The sequence below is a fragment of the Grampus griseus genome (genome assembly GCF_964374135.1).
Source record: "Grampus griseus genome assembly, chromosome: 1".
In the NCBI taxonomy this organism is placed as follows: Eukaryota; Metazoa; Chordata; class Mammalia; order Artiodactyla; family Delphinidae; genus Grampus; species Grampus griseus.
The window spans coordinates 47,606,930-47,621,491 of NC_139017.1; the positions used below are offsets into that span (position 1 = coordinate 47,606,930).

At 45.2% G+C, this 14,562-nt stretch overlaps 1 protein-coding gene across 3 annotated transcripts in view; it reads left to right on the plus strand.

Annotated features, from left to right (window-relative positions):
- Positions 1-13,466, plus strand: part of PM20D1 (peptidase M20 domain containing 1) — a 31,133-nt gene extending 17,667 nt beyond the window's left edge. Inside the window, exons 12-14 of one of the 3 annotated variants that reach the window (XM_082651271.1) lie at positions 462-561; positions 1,782-1,906; positions 3,145-4,839. In XM_082651271.1, the coding sequence (XP_082507397.1) occupies positions 462-561; positions 1,782-1,905 (224 nt within the window). In that variant the 3' untranslated portion in view covers position 1,906; positions 3,145-4,839. Of the gene's footprint in view, positions 1-461; positions 562-1,781; positions 1,907-3,144; positions 4,840-13,329 lie in introns of those variants that run through there. The other 2 variants (XM_082651270.1, XM_082651272.1) reach the window with 2 other exon arrangements.
- Positions 13,467-14,562: the final 1,096 nt, after the last annotated feature.

Sequence of the window (14,562 nt, forward strand, 5' to 3'; positions counted from 1 at the left end):
TATGTTCTACTTGAAGAAGATTGCATTTTATAGCAGTAAAATTCCCCCAGAGAGTGTTTATTTCTGACCTGGGTGATATACAAGAAAACTCAGGCAATAAGGAAGATGTACTTAGATTTCTGGATATCTAGATTTCTAGAGTAACCTGGCTATGGGTATGAAATGATGCTGTTGGCCTCCATGGTCATCACGGAGAGAGGGCACTTTGGACCATTCAAGGGATGTCTCATGAATGCCTTTGGGAAGATAGCCCATGTTCCTGGCTGAAGTGGTGTTTTAGAAAGGTTTTGAGAATGGGTAGCCTGAAGGACAAAAATTCATAGTCTCAGCCTTCCAAGGAAGGGCCAGACATCTTCTGTGGTGACACAGGGGTCCCAGTTTCCCAGGTAGCCCACCTGCCACCACTTCCCTGGCTTGGCTGCTCACATAAAGCCCCATTCCTCTTGATTCTTCCTTTCTAGGTACTTGTATTGGCAACACAGACAGCAGACACTATACGAACCTTACCACTGGCATCTACCGGTTCAACCCCATCTACCTGCAGCCTCAGAGCTTCAGCAGGTGAGTGAATGGAACAGGTTTGGACAGCTTGGTGGAGAGAGGAGATACATCTGACCTGTCCCTTTCCCACACCGTTCTTCTGACAGTCCACAGAACGGGAGAAACCCAGGGTTTGCACAAACTAAAATAAAGATATTATGGAACCCAACTGGCCAGTTTTCCTGAGCACCAGAGTCTTGCCACTCCCCTGAATGAGTGGGAATTGGTGACTGTTTCCAGGGATGGAGATAATCAGATGACCGGAGAGAACCTGGAAGAATTAGGACCCTTGAGCGCTAATCCCACCTCTTCCTCCCTTTGAGAGAGTGCTTCCCCTCTGGATCTCATTTTCTCCCCCAAGAGGGGGTACTCCAGAGTTCTCAATTTCCAGTCAGTGAAATGCAGACACATTTGAGGTCAAAGGTGGGCTTGTGCTTTGAATTCTCAAAAGAAAGCACAGTGTAGGAGTCTGAGACCTACGCACTAATTTCAACTACTGCATGTGAATTACTACTTTGTGGGTTCTTCAGCAAATTTTTAGTCCTGGGGTATGGGGGGATGATTGCCATTTACCTCTCTGCTCTTTACCATATCCAGCTCCGATTTCCTCATCATAAGTCAGTTACCAATAAAACAAAAATATTTCAATATGAGCTTAAGAACAGATTTCATGGGGGGGTGTTCATTTTTTAATGGGGGTAGGGGAAGGTAGCTATTCTTTATTTCCTTTCATCTTTGAGGTTACATGTGTGGTTATGTTGTGTTGTGTTGAGGCAGGTTGTGGGCATCGGATCTGGAGGTGAAGTTCTAGGTGAAGTAGAGAAGCCATAGGTACCCTGGGCAATTGCCCTCCCTATCCACTTGTGCCCCTAGTAATGTGGGGTGGGGGATGGCTGGCTTAGAGATAAGTCTAGCTGGAATTCTGGCCTTAGAATTAAAAGATAACTTTCCCTCAGAGGAGAAATTATCAAATGGATTCCAGAGCAGGAGATGATTTGCAGTCCCCAGGAGTTGATTATTATCTGCCCCCACTGTTCTTCGCCATGGACACGGATCCTGGAGAGATGACCAACATGTCATATGAAACCTCGCTTCCTACAAAGGGCTGCTCCCACCTTGCCCATTTCCTACCCCTGGACAGTCAAAGGCCAATGGCTTCAGGGGATGTAGGGTGGGGAGTGCTCTGTAATAACACTTGTACTAGAGCAATGGACTCTCCCGCCCAAATCTCTTTCCCTCAGCATCCACGGAATCAATGAGAAAATCTCAGTCCAAGCCTACGAGACCCAGGTGAAGTTCATCTTCGAGTTCCTCCAGAATGCTGACGCAGACCCAAGGCCAGTTCCTCACCTGCACGAACTGTGAGGTCGGGGAGCCAGCTGGATCAGGGATGGCTGATGCTGGGCCAGGACTAACCCAAGGGGGAAGCCAGTGTTGATGAAACTTTGGGTCAAAGTCACATTATACTGACCTCACCCACCTGCCTTGCTCACTCCTAAACTCACTCAACACTCAAGAACAAGGCCAGGGAGAAGGGGAAGGCCAGCAGGAGCCCAGCTTCTCCCTTCCTCCCGGCAACTCCATCCCTCAGCCAACCGGCATTTACTGCCTTCTTGTCACTACCTTAGAAGGTATCTGGCCTGTCTGTCTCACGCTGGTGATTTAACTGCTCCTTGTTAAGTCCTGACTGAACAAATGCAGATTTGAAAAATATCAGCCAGATTTGACCTTCTACAAGTGTTTAATTTAGGGCACGCTTGTTGGGCTGCCTTTTCCATGGCCTATATATTTCTTCTTGCTGTAATTTCCTTTCCTCCCCCAGCCCCCGCCCCGTCATCTTGGATTGTTTAGCTGGCTCTTCATCTCTCCTCTCCTGCCCCTGCATCCCTCCCCTTATCCTCCCTTTTATTCTACCCCTGGAGGAAGACTTAGTCAAACTATGATACTCCCATAATTGCCACAACAATTGGTCAAATAAAATGGTCTATGCTGCATCAGCTGGGGGGTAAAACAGAGGCAGGGGGCTTTGGAGGAACCCCAGACCTCCTGGTTCTGGAGGCTGGAGCCTCGAGAAGAAAGCCTCTGTCCTCGGGCTCCTCCAAAGGGCTCCCTGGGCTTTGCTCCCTCCCCTGCCCTGTTCCTGCCACCTGCTGCTGCTGTCCCACCCCAGGAGGCACTAATCTGTGGAAACATTTCCCTTGCACATCCCACGGGCTGAGCTCCCAGGAGAAGGGCAGCCTCTCTCTGGAGCCCAGGACCAGCAGGACGCTGGCATCATGTCCTAATTCAGACTTATCAAAGAGAAGTGGAGGACATGGGGTGGGGGGACTGCCTGGAGGGGCTCTGCTCTGGCTGGTGGGGCAGGGGGAGGGGCGAGTTGCCCTCCATTAGGGGACTGCAGAGCTCCTGTCTTTTTTCTCTGGAATCTAAGCCTGAGCGTATTGGAATCTGCTCAGTAGCTGTCAGGTGGGGAGCATTGAAAGGCAGCATTTCTTGGCTCAAGGCTGGGAGCTGTGCTTTGTGGATCACAAGGGAGTCAAGGTCATGGAGGGAGACACAGAGGGAGCTGAGACCTGAAAGACTCCCTCTTTTTTTCCTCTCCAGACAAGGACCTTCCATGCCTTCCTGGGGTTTGATGGCAGTGGGCTCCTTTTCCCTCCTCACAATGCCCGGCCCCTCCTGCCTGCCTGTGGATGTGAGCTGTTCTTAGGAGCTGGGGCCTAATGGAAAGTGTTAGAAACACAGTGCAGGAATTATTTGAGGTTTTCTGCTACTCCCCCTAAGATTCACATTCCTTCGCTCGCCCTCCCTTTTCTGGCCAATTCAGTACTCATTCAGCCTTTGTTAGAGGGTGAGCTGAAGAACAAAAAGGATTCTTCACATTTGGGCAGAGCTGTACAAAGTGCTTTCACAACACCTTATCTCATCGGAGCCACATAAGAACCCCCGTGAAGAAGGCATCATTTTTCTTACAGAGGAGGAGTTGGTTCTCAGAGAAGTTACGCATCTAGCTGGAGGCAGTTTCAAACCCATGTCACCTGGCCCCAAGCTCATTGTTATCCCATGATCCTTTGTGACTGATGAAATCTACTTCCCATTGATTATCTTATTTAATACTGACAATCACTCCAAAGGGGTTACTGCCCCTGTTTTTAACAGATGAGGCAACTGAGGCTCAGAGGTTAAGTAATTTGTCATGCAGGTGTTAGGGGCAGAGTCTGTCTGCATCCAAAGCCTGTGCTAATAGTACTGAAGAGGAAACTGAGGCTCGGAGAAGTCATTTGCCCAGATTACACAGTTCTTAAGGGGCAGCCTTAGAATTCAAATGCAGCTCAAAAATCCCCAAGTCCAGTGCTTTTTCAGTCACACCACACTGCCTGCCCCAAGAACCTGTGGTGTCTGGCTCATTCATTCTGACCCAGGGAGATCTCAAGGACAAAGACTGTTCTACTGTTGGATTTGGTTCTTAGCTCAAGCTCTCTGTTCCCCTGGCTGACCTCTCCCTAGTCACATCTCTCCGTCCGTCTGGCAGCATTCCTTACACACCCACCCCCTGCTTCTGGGTTCAGCTCTTCCCCCTTCTTGAGTTTGGGGACAGCCAGGTCTCTAATGATCTGTGGGATAACTGGGAGAAGAGTGAGCAGGGAACGCTGTCCCTGTCTGGTCTCACCACTCTCTTCAAGCATCAGAAACAATAGTGTTCTGAGCCCCCGGAGTGGGAAGGAAAGCCTTGAGAGGGAGCTGCTCCAAATCCTGGCTCTGAGAACACAGAAATTCCAGCCCTCTGTCCCCTGAAGTTTTCTGGAAAGAGCAGCTGAAAGTGCTGGCCAGAACAACGTGAGCCCTAAGATTCTGGGGAGGATGGGCCAATGAACCTGGGACTTTCCTCCACCCCTACCTTCATCCATCTGCCACTCACCAAGTCCACCCTGAAAGAGCTTCAGCAGATAATCACAAGTGCACAGCACACCCCCATCAAGGAATTAGCTCAAGCTTCTCACTCATACCTCCCTAAGGTTGGAAGGAAGACAAAATATTCATAAGCAAAGAGAGTGGGAAAGGAAAGGAGTAAATTTTGGCTGAAGTCCCTTGATTTTGAGCCTGAGTTGCTGAAAACTTGGCCATTCTAGACCCAGTATTCTTTTCTTCCAGAGGAAATAAGAGAGACAAAGTTCCTACTGAAGAGTTGGACACTTCATTAATTTTTTCAAATTTTAAACCTAATTAAATATTTTAATAACAATGAAACTATTTGCAATTTTTGTGTTCAGTGTCCATGAGGCTATCAATAAAAAGGATAAGTATCATTTCATATATGTGACATCTAGACCTACAAATGTAAGAATGCTATAAATTACTTAATGCTACAAAATGTTCCTCAACCACCATGTGCAATGTTGCAGATATTACACTAATTCATGAGTTCCTACAAAACCAGAAATTGGGACTCAAAGAGGAGCAAGATAATGGTCGCTCAGCACTCCTGGGAAATAACATGTCGCGCAGGAACCTATTACCGTCATGCTATCCAAGAGGAAGGACTTGACAAGTCAATTTTCTTTTCCCTTAGCTAAGCACTTTGACAGCTGAATTCCTCCCTGCACTCCAAAGCTAGTCTGTCTCCAAAGTTCACAGTGACACAACACACAAACCTTCAGGGCATTTCAGATGTAATTTTTTTTTTTTTCTGAAGACACAGGGCAATTTATGTAGAAAAGCGTTTCTCTGGGGCCTGAACTATGTTAGTCTTAGAAATATGTGTTTAGGGTGACAGGTGCTCTGTGCCAGCACTGAGTGCTGAATCCCAAGTGACAGAAACACCTCTAGGTTTTTAATAGATTTAGTTCTTTTGTGGCTGTAATCTATGGTACCTTCTAAAGCATGAAGCCCAGGGCAAGGAGCTCTCTTGCCCAGGTCTAAGAGATAAGGTCTTATTTTATATACCCGATGGTGCCCAGTCGGAGGAATCAGGAAGGCCTCTGTGGTAAGGAGGTCATGAATAAGCTAAGACTTCAAGATTGAATAAGAGTTAACAAGGCAAAGAATTGGGGAGAATGGGGTGGGGTGCGGTGGAAGATGCGCCAGACATAATAGAGTGTGCAAATGAGAGCCTGCTGCCTTCAGGAAACTGAAAGGAGGCCTGTTTGGGCCTTGTAAGTCAGGATAGGAATTCTGGAACTTGACTTAGGGACAATGGGAAAGGGAAAAATAGTTAAAAGATTATTTTTCCTTCCTTCCATCTTTCCATCCTTCTTTTCTTCCTTTTATTCCTTCTTTCTAACACTTACACAGTGATTACTCTATTCCAGGCACTGTTCTAAATAATTATATCTATGTATATCTATATCTAGATATAGATAGATTTGTGTGTGTATAATCATTTAATACTAATAATTACCCTAGGAAGTAGGCTGTTGCAATGTAACAGTTGAAAAATCGAGTCAGTGGATTGGAGAAAGGTAGGTGTATTAAAAAGTTATTTAGGTTAGTCATTAGAGAAATGCAAATCGAAACCACAAGGGATACCCCTTCACATCTACTAGGTTAGCCATAATTAAAAAAGAGGAAAACAACAAGTGTTGGTGAGGGTGTGGGGCAATTGGAACCCTGGTGCCTTTGCTGGCGGGAATGCAAAATGGTGCCGCTGCTGTGGAAAACTGTTTATTGTTTCCTCCAAAAGTTAAACGTAGAATTACCATATCACCCAGCAATTCCACTCCTAAGCATATACTCAAAAGAACTGAAAACATGTATTCACACAAAAGTTTGTACTCCTAGCAGTACTATTCACAATAGCCAAAAGGTGGAAACAAACCAAATGTCCATCAACAGGTGAATGGATAAACAAAATACATTGTATCCATACTGTGGACTCTTAAGTCGCCATGAAAAGCAATGACACATGCTTCAGCATGGATGAACCTTGAACTCATTATGTTGAGAGAAAGAAGCCAGACACAAAAGGTCACATATTACGTGGTTCCACTTTTACGAAACATCCAAAATAGGAAATCCATAGAGACAGAAATCAGGCTAGTGATTGCCAGGAGCTAGGGGGATGGGGGAGGGGGGAGTGATTAATGATTAAGTGGTTTCCTTTTGGTGTAATGAAAATGTGACTAAATAGAGGTAAGAGTTGCACAATATTGTAAATGTACTAAATGCTAACTGGATCGTATTTTTTTAAATTGAAGTATACTGATTTAAAATGTTTCACGTGTACAGAAAAGTGTACACGTGAAACATTTTTCTTTCATTTTAGGTTATTCTATTTTTTTTCAGATTCTTTTCCATTATAGGTTATTACAAGATATTGAATATAGTTCCCTCTGCTATACTCGTTGTTTATTTATTTTATATATAGTAGTGTGTATCTTTTAAACCCAAATTCCTAATTTATCTCCCCCCCTTCCCCTTTGGTAGTCATAAGTTTGTTTTCTATGTTGGTGAATTGTATGCTTTTATTTTATTCATTGAAGTATAGTTGATTTACAAAGTTGTGTTAATTTCTGCAGTACAACAAAGTGATTCAGTTATATATACATTCTTTTTTTAAATATTATTTTCCATTATGGTTTATCATAGGATACTGAATATAGTTCTCTGTGCTTTATAGTAGGACCTTGCTGTTTATCCATTAGCAAGTGAATTGTATGCTTTTAAATGGTTGATTTTGTGTTATGTGAATTTTACCTCAATTAAAAAAAAAATCAATCCAAAAAAAAAGTCTTTAGGAGGTGGAGCCAATGGATGGCACTTGGTGATTGATGGATGGTAGGGAGATGGAGAAATAGAGGAAGGAGTCAAGAATGACTCCCAGCCAGCTGACTTGAGCAAATAGGAGAGTGACTACATTTACTGAGAAGGGGAAGACTGAAGCAGGAGTAGATATCTAGGAGATGATGAGCTCCATTTCGGATATGACAAGTGGGAAGTGTTGAGGCACCCAAGTCCGGAGCTAAGAAGAAAAGTCTAAGACAAAGATATTTGGGAGTCATCAACATAGCAACATAAATTAACACTACAAGAATAAATGAGACTCAATATCTAAGGGTCTGATCAAGGAAGAAGAACCAAATTTGTAAATTTAAATTAGCATGTTAAAAGACACGTCTGATAAGGGACTGTTATCCAAAACATACAAAGAACTCTTAAAACTGAACAATAAGAACCCAAACACCCCAATTAAAAAATGGGGCTTCCCTGGTGGCGCAGTGGTTGAGAGTCCGCCTGCCAATGCAGGGGACACGGGTTCGTGCCCCGGTCCGGGAGGATCCCACATGCCACGGAGCAACTAGGCCCGTGAGCCACAACTACTGAGCCCGCACATCTGGAGCCTATGCTCCGCAACAAGAGAGGCCGCGATAGTGAGAGGCCCACGCACCGCGATGAAGCGTGGCCCCGGCTTGCCACAACTAGAGAAAGCCCTCGCACAGAAACAAAGACCCAACACAGCAAAAATAAATTAATTAATTAATAAACTCCTACCCCCAACATCTAAAAATAAATAAATAAAATAATCTTTAGGGAATTCCCTGGTGGTCCAGTGGTTAGGACTTGGTGCTTTCACTGCCGTGGGCCCAGGTTGGATCCTAGGTCAGGGAACTAAGATCCCATAAGCCACATGGTGTGGCCAAAAAGAAAATAGTCTTTAAAATAGTAGACAGTGTCAGCAAAGGCATTAAAAATTAATATAAATTTTAAAACATAAAGCCTCTGTGTTCAAGGACTTTGTAGCCTAGTTGGGAAAACAAACCCAACACATCAAACAATACGTCTTAAGTTGTGTAACTTAATCATCAAAGACTATATTTCATCGTTCACCCTCCACTTCTCTACATGCGCGCAGCCACACGTTGAAAACTCTGCTGTTCCTGAAAATGCCACAGTCTCCCTTGCTTACCTGCCATGTCACTCAGTTTCCTCTAAATAGAATGCTTTTCTCCTCTGTTTTCAATTCTTCTGGGCATATACTTAGCAGTGGAATTGCTGGGTGATATGGTAATTCTGCGTTAAGCTTTTTGAGGAAATATTGAACTATGTCCACAGCAGCTGCCCCATTTTACATTCCCACCAGCAAACGGACAAGGGTTCCAATTTCTCCACATCCTCACCAACACTTGTTATATTTTCTGGGTTTTGCTCCTCTTTTTTTAATGAGCAACCTAGTGACTGTGAAGTGGTATCCCTTGTGGGTTTTTTGTTTGTTTGTTTTTAATTTATTTATTTGGCTGCGTTGGGTCTTCGTTGCTGTGCATGAGCTTTCTCTAGTTACGGCAAGCGAGGGCTACTCTTCGTTGCGGTGCGCGGGCTTCTCATTGCGGTGGCTTCTCTTGTTGCAAAGCACTGGCTCTAGGCACGCAGGCTCAGTAGTTGTGGCACATGGGCTTAGCTGCTTCACGGCATGTGGGATCTTACCAGACCAGGGCTCGAACCCATGTCCCCTGCATTGGCAGGCAGATTCTTAACCACTGTGCCACCAGGGAAGCCCTCCCTTGTGGTTTTGATTTGCATTTCCCTAGTCACTAACCTAAATAACTTTTGAATACACCTACTTTTCTCCAATCCACAGACTTGGTTTTGAGCTGTTACGTTGAAGCAGCCTACTTCATAGAGTAATTATTAGGATTAAATGAGTCAATATGTAAATCCACACAGGAAGATTCAACTGAAGCATCTCCATGTCTTTGAAGACTTCCAGAGCCTTCCAAGTGTTCAGTGTTTCCTCCTATGACAAAGGCATATTGTTCTAATATGTAGCCTTGATTGAGAACCACAGGGTTGGGGCACTGTTCCCCAAACTGGTCAGATCATGGGAGTCATCTCGTGCACTAATTAAAAGGGTGGATTTCCTGGCCTGGCACCAGATCTTTGGAAACAGAATTTCCAGGAGAGAAGCCTGGAAATCTATATTTTAAAAGAAGTGCCCACAGGAGATTCCTATGACCAAGCCTGTTTAGGAAACCCTGGGCTAGCAGACAATCAAAGGGCAGTAAACACAGAGGGCATTTTGAAACTAGATAATCTGGTTTGCAAAATATGATCTTCTTGCATCCTGTCTCTGGAAAGATCAAGCTTACTCATCTTTGGCCGATAACTTACTACAGGAGTGCTGCCCCCCAGACTATCTCCCCACCCACGTCCATGCGACAGAGATGGTCCATCTTTAACACTTTGCAGTTAGGAGTGCCCTCACACTCTGTGAAGTCTAGACCTCAGTGTGAGTCCCAGAGAGAGCCTGAGCTGCCCCTTCCACATGCCTAATTCTTATTTGTGGCTCTTCCTCTTTGGTGAAATCGTACTAGTCCTTACCGTGTGTGGGAAATGTTCCAAATGCTACGGTATCACTAATATTCACAGCATCTATAAGAAAGAGAGTAGTGTCTCCATTTTTTAGATAATGGCTCAGAGACATAAAGGAGTTTGCTCAAGGTCACATACCTAATATGTGACTGAGCATGGATTCAAACCCATGTGATTGCAAAGCTGTGGCACATTCCACTCTGCAACTCTGCCTCTCTCACAGATTACTTCATCTCCCCAGTTATAGCTCACCAGACTATTTTGCTTGCTGTTAACTCTTCCCAGTTATACCCAGTAATTTCAGAACTGCAGTTCCAAAATACCGGGAACCATCCAGCCTAAAGGAATCCAGGAAGAGTACCCAGAGGGCTTTGGGAAAGGAGAGCTCAGTTAGAAGAAAAGGGGATGGTGAGAGCAACTAGCTTTGAGCACAGATGGCCACACTTCCCCATCCACCCCCATCACTACATCCTCCTAGAACTGAATAAAGCCGGAAGGGGATATCACCTTAGCTCAGGGCAGCAGGAAAGAAGTTGACCTCTGGGAGGGAGATAGCTGGGGAGGGGTTATAGCAAAGGGAAAAATGGGAGGGGGCATCCCTTCCCCAGCAGAAACAAAAGACAGAAAACTTTCCAGCCATGTCAGGCTAGTCTTGTGACTATACCATGCTAGTTAGGGGATCCAGGATTTACAGGGCTCTGGAATTTTGTAATGTTTCAGGATGGGCCTCCAGGTAGTTCGTGGAGAAGCCATTGGTAGATAGCGGCTGTTCCTGAAAGAAGGCCAAGGGACCTGGAGGACCTCAGGATGGAAGCTAAATGAACCATATATTAGAAAAGTGCCAAGCAAGACTGAAGAGGGCCGCCCACGGAGGTACTTCCCTCCCAGGCTCCTCCACTGGCCCCTGGCCAGTGATCAACACCTCCTCCTTCCCCCGAATCCTCCACCCCCGCCAACAATCTCATACTCTAAGCGAAGCGCTGTGCCTGCTATACAAGTGCCATTTCATGACACTTCATCAAACCCTCTCCGGCTAAACTGCTAAGTCCCCAAGCTTATCCTATATAGAAAATTCTGGAGCAGCTTCTAGCCTCATTGTCTTCTGGAGGGAGGGGATGCTGTGAGGTTTTTGCAGTGTTGCAAGGGAGCAATTTCTCTTCTGTAGTCATGGGAGTTGGTCAGACTTCTGACCTGACCTGGTATCAGCTATAGCTGAAGGAGGGGAAGGAGAGGACAGTGGAGAGAAAGATGGTGACAGAACACTGTGAGAGAACACAACAGGCCTGGGGAAAGACTTCCTGGAGATGAAGGGGCTGGCAGTGACTCAGTGGTCTTTCATCTTCACGATGGATATTATAGGCCATAACGAAGTTAAAGCCAGTTCTGAAGAAGAAAGTTCCTTATTGGGGAGGTAGGAATGAGACGCCACAACCAGTCTCAAGGCATCTCCTTTGGAAAGGAAAAGTGTAGAAGAGCTCTCTCAACTAACAAGCTTTAAGAGTAAGCAGGAGGAAAGCAATTATACCCCAATAGAGATATCTACAAAAAAGAGTAAGCAGGAGGGAATTCCCTGGCAGTCCAGTAGTTAGGACTCAGTGCTTTCACTGCCGGGGGCCCCAGTTCAATCCCTAGTGGGGGAACTAAGATCCTGCATGCAGAGCGGCTCGGCCAAAAGAAAAACAAGAGTAAGCAGGAGTAGCGCCTGCATGACCTTGGAGGCTTTTGCCATACAAAGGTCCACTGTGATGCTCAGAGACCCTTACTGTCTCTTTGACACCACCGCCCCCTCCACCTCCGAGTCTCTCCTTCTGAAGTATCTGGCTGGCTTGCTACCTGCTTGTAGTTCCTGTCTTTTCAACTGCGCCCTCTGCTCCCTACATCCCTGCTTCTCTCTTCACAGACTGTAGCTGTTTCTGCTTTTTTCAGTAGGGAAGGGCTGGGTGTCTTCCCCTTCCCAAGGTCACAGCTGGCTGGGCTGGAAGGAAATCTGCTCCCTCTATCCCCTTTCAGTGTTTGGCCCTAGGAATCAGCGCAACACAGGGCAGACTACCTGAATGAGTCTCATCCATCATTCATTCCACATATTTATTTAGTACCTACTAAGTGCTGGGAGCTGGGAGTACACTAGTGATCAAAATATAGTCTTGTCCCAGTGGCCCTGAGGCTTTGGAAGACCCCAAAACTGGGGCCTTCTGTATTTATATACTCATAGAAATATCTGCAGTACCCGTAACCAACAAAGAACTCATATCTGAAATGTATAAAGAAATCCTATAGGGCTTCCCTGGTGGAGCAGTGGTTAAGAATCCGCCTGCCAATGTAGGGGACATGGGTTCGAGCCCTGGTCCGAGAAGATCCCACATGCCGCGGAGCTACTAAGCCCATGTGCCACAGCTACAGAGCCTGTGCTCTAGAGCCCCTGAGCCACAACTACTGAAGCCCATGCGCCTAGAGCCCATGCTCCGCAACAAGAGAAGCCACCGCAATGAGAAGCCCACACACCGCAACGAAGAGTAGCCCTCGCTCGCCGCAACTAGAGAAAGCCTGCGCACAGCAACGAAGACCCAACACGGCCAAAAATCAATAAATAAAATAAATTAATTTTTTTTAATCCTACAAAGCAATAAGACAGAAAGCCTAATAGAAAGTGGACAAAGAAATGGACAAAGTACTTGAACAGATATCCAAATAGTAAATAAATATATGAAAAGGTGCTTAATCTCACTGGTTACCAAGGAAATGCAAATCTGAACCACCATGAGGTACCACCCACCAGAATGGCTAACATTTTTAAATCTTTATAGATCGACAGTACAAAGCGTTGATGATGATGTGGAGCAACTGGAATTCTAAGACGCTGCCAGCAGGAGTGTAAACTAACATGAGCACTCTGGAAAATGATTTAGTAGCATTTATTGACACTAAACATATAAACATAGCCTATGACCCAGTAAGTCTGTTCCTAGGTATATATCCAACAGAAATAGAAACATAAGTGTATCAAAGGACAGAAACAAAACGGTTATAGCAGCATTATTGATAACAATCCCAAACTGAGAACGACCCAAATGTCCACCAGAATAATAGAAAAATAAATTGTGGTATATGCATTTAATGGTGACAAAATAAAATTCATATTTTATTCCAAGACAGGAAAAATTTAAACAAAAAAGTTTTCTCTCCCATTTGGGCCTCCTCCTTCCCCTTTAGTGTGTATCGTGCGTCTGTATTAACCAGACCTCCTTAGGAGATAACATTCCTTCTCAATCTTGTAAGGGGTCATGATGACCCACTGCTTTATACTGCAGATCTGGATTGCGTAAACTGTCAATATGTCATCTGGTGTATAAACCTTTGTCTCAAAAACGTATATAACTGTGCTTTGACCTTTAATGGGCAGAACAGTCCTCAGAGGTTTCTGAAAAACTGTCTCCTGAGTTATAATCCTCAGGTTGCCTCGAATAAAATTTTCTATTTCTTTCTTAGATTGACTATTGATTAATTTTTTCATCAACATCTGCAATGGCATACCATAGAGCAATGAAAATAAATGAGCTACTGCTACCACAACAATATGCATGAATTTCACAAACATACTGAGTGAGAGAAGCCAGACACAAAATAGTACCAACTGAGGGACTTCCCTGGTGGCGCAGTGGTTAAGAATCCGCCTGCCAATGCAGGAGACACGGGTTCGAGCCGTGGTCCGGGAAGATCCCACATCCCACATGCGGAGCAACCAAGCCCGTGTGCCACAACTACTGAGCCTGCGCTCTAGAGCCTGTGAGCCACAACTACTGAGCCCGCATGCCACAACTACTGAGCCCGCATGCCACAACTACTGAAGCTCGTGCACCTAGAGCCCGTGCTCCGCAACAAGAGAAGCCACCGCAATGAGAAGCCCGTGCACCGCAATGAAGAGCAGCCCCCGCTCACTGCAACTAGAGAAAGCCCATGTGCAGCAACGAAGACCCAACGCAGCCAAAAATAATTAATTAATTTAAAAAATAGTACCAACTGAATGGTTTCATTTATATAAAGTTCAAAAGCGGATACAACTAACATATGGGATTAGATAGAGGTTAATTTGGGAAGGAAGGTGGCATAGTGACTGCGAGGAGACATGCGGAGGGCTTTGGGGGTGCTGGTAATGGTCGAATTCCTGATCTGGGTGGCCATTATACAGGTATGTTCACTGTGTCGTAATTTGTTGACCTGCACACTTAGGATTTGTGCACTTTCCCATAGGTCTGGTATACTTCAATTAAAAAAAAAAACTCACAGGAAAGGAGGAACTGTTAAAGGGGGATAAAAAAAAATAGGAGGTGGGAAGGGAATAGAAGGCATATCAAGATTTTACATACAGGTGGATTAGCTGCGGCAAGATGAAAAGGGAGCAGGGAAGACTGTTGAATGGAGCAGGAACTGTTTCCAGCCCCTGACTGAAAAGTCTCCAGATACATCAACCTTAATTCCCCACCCATCCCTACACCACCTATTGAAAAACTGATCCTTTGGAAGAAACCCAATGTTTCCTAGTCTAGCAGTTACTTCTGTCTCCAGGCGGAGAGACTCAGTGTTTGTAGCCAAAATTAGAACCCCAGTTTTGACACTGACATTTTCTCTACTAGGTGCTGTGAGACTTCAGGCCCTTGATGCAAATTCCCAGCAGCTAAACTGGAATAATCCTGAGGACTAGAGTGGGAGGTGAGGAGCTAG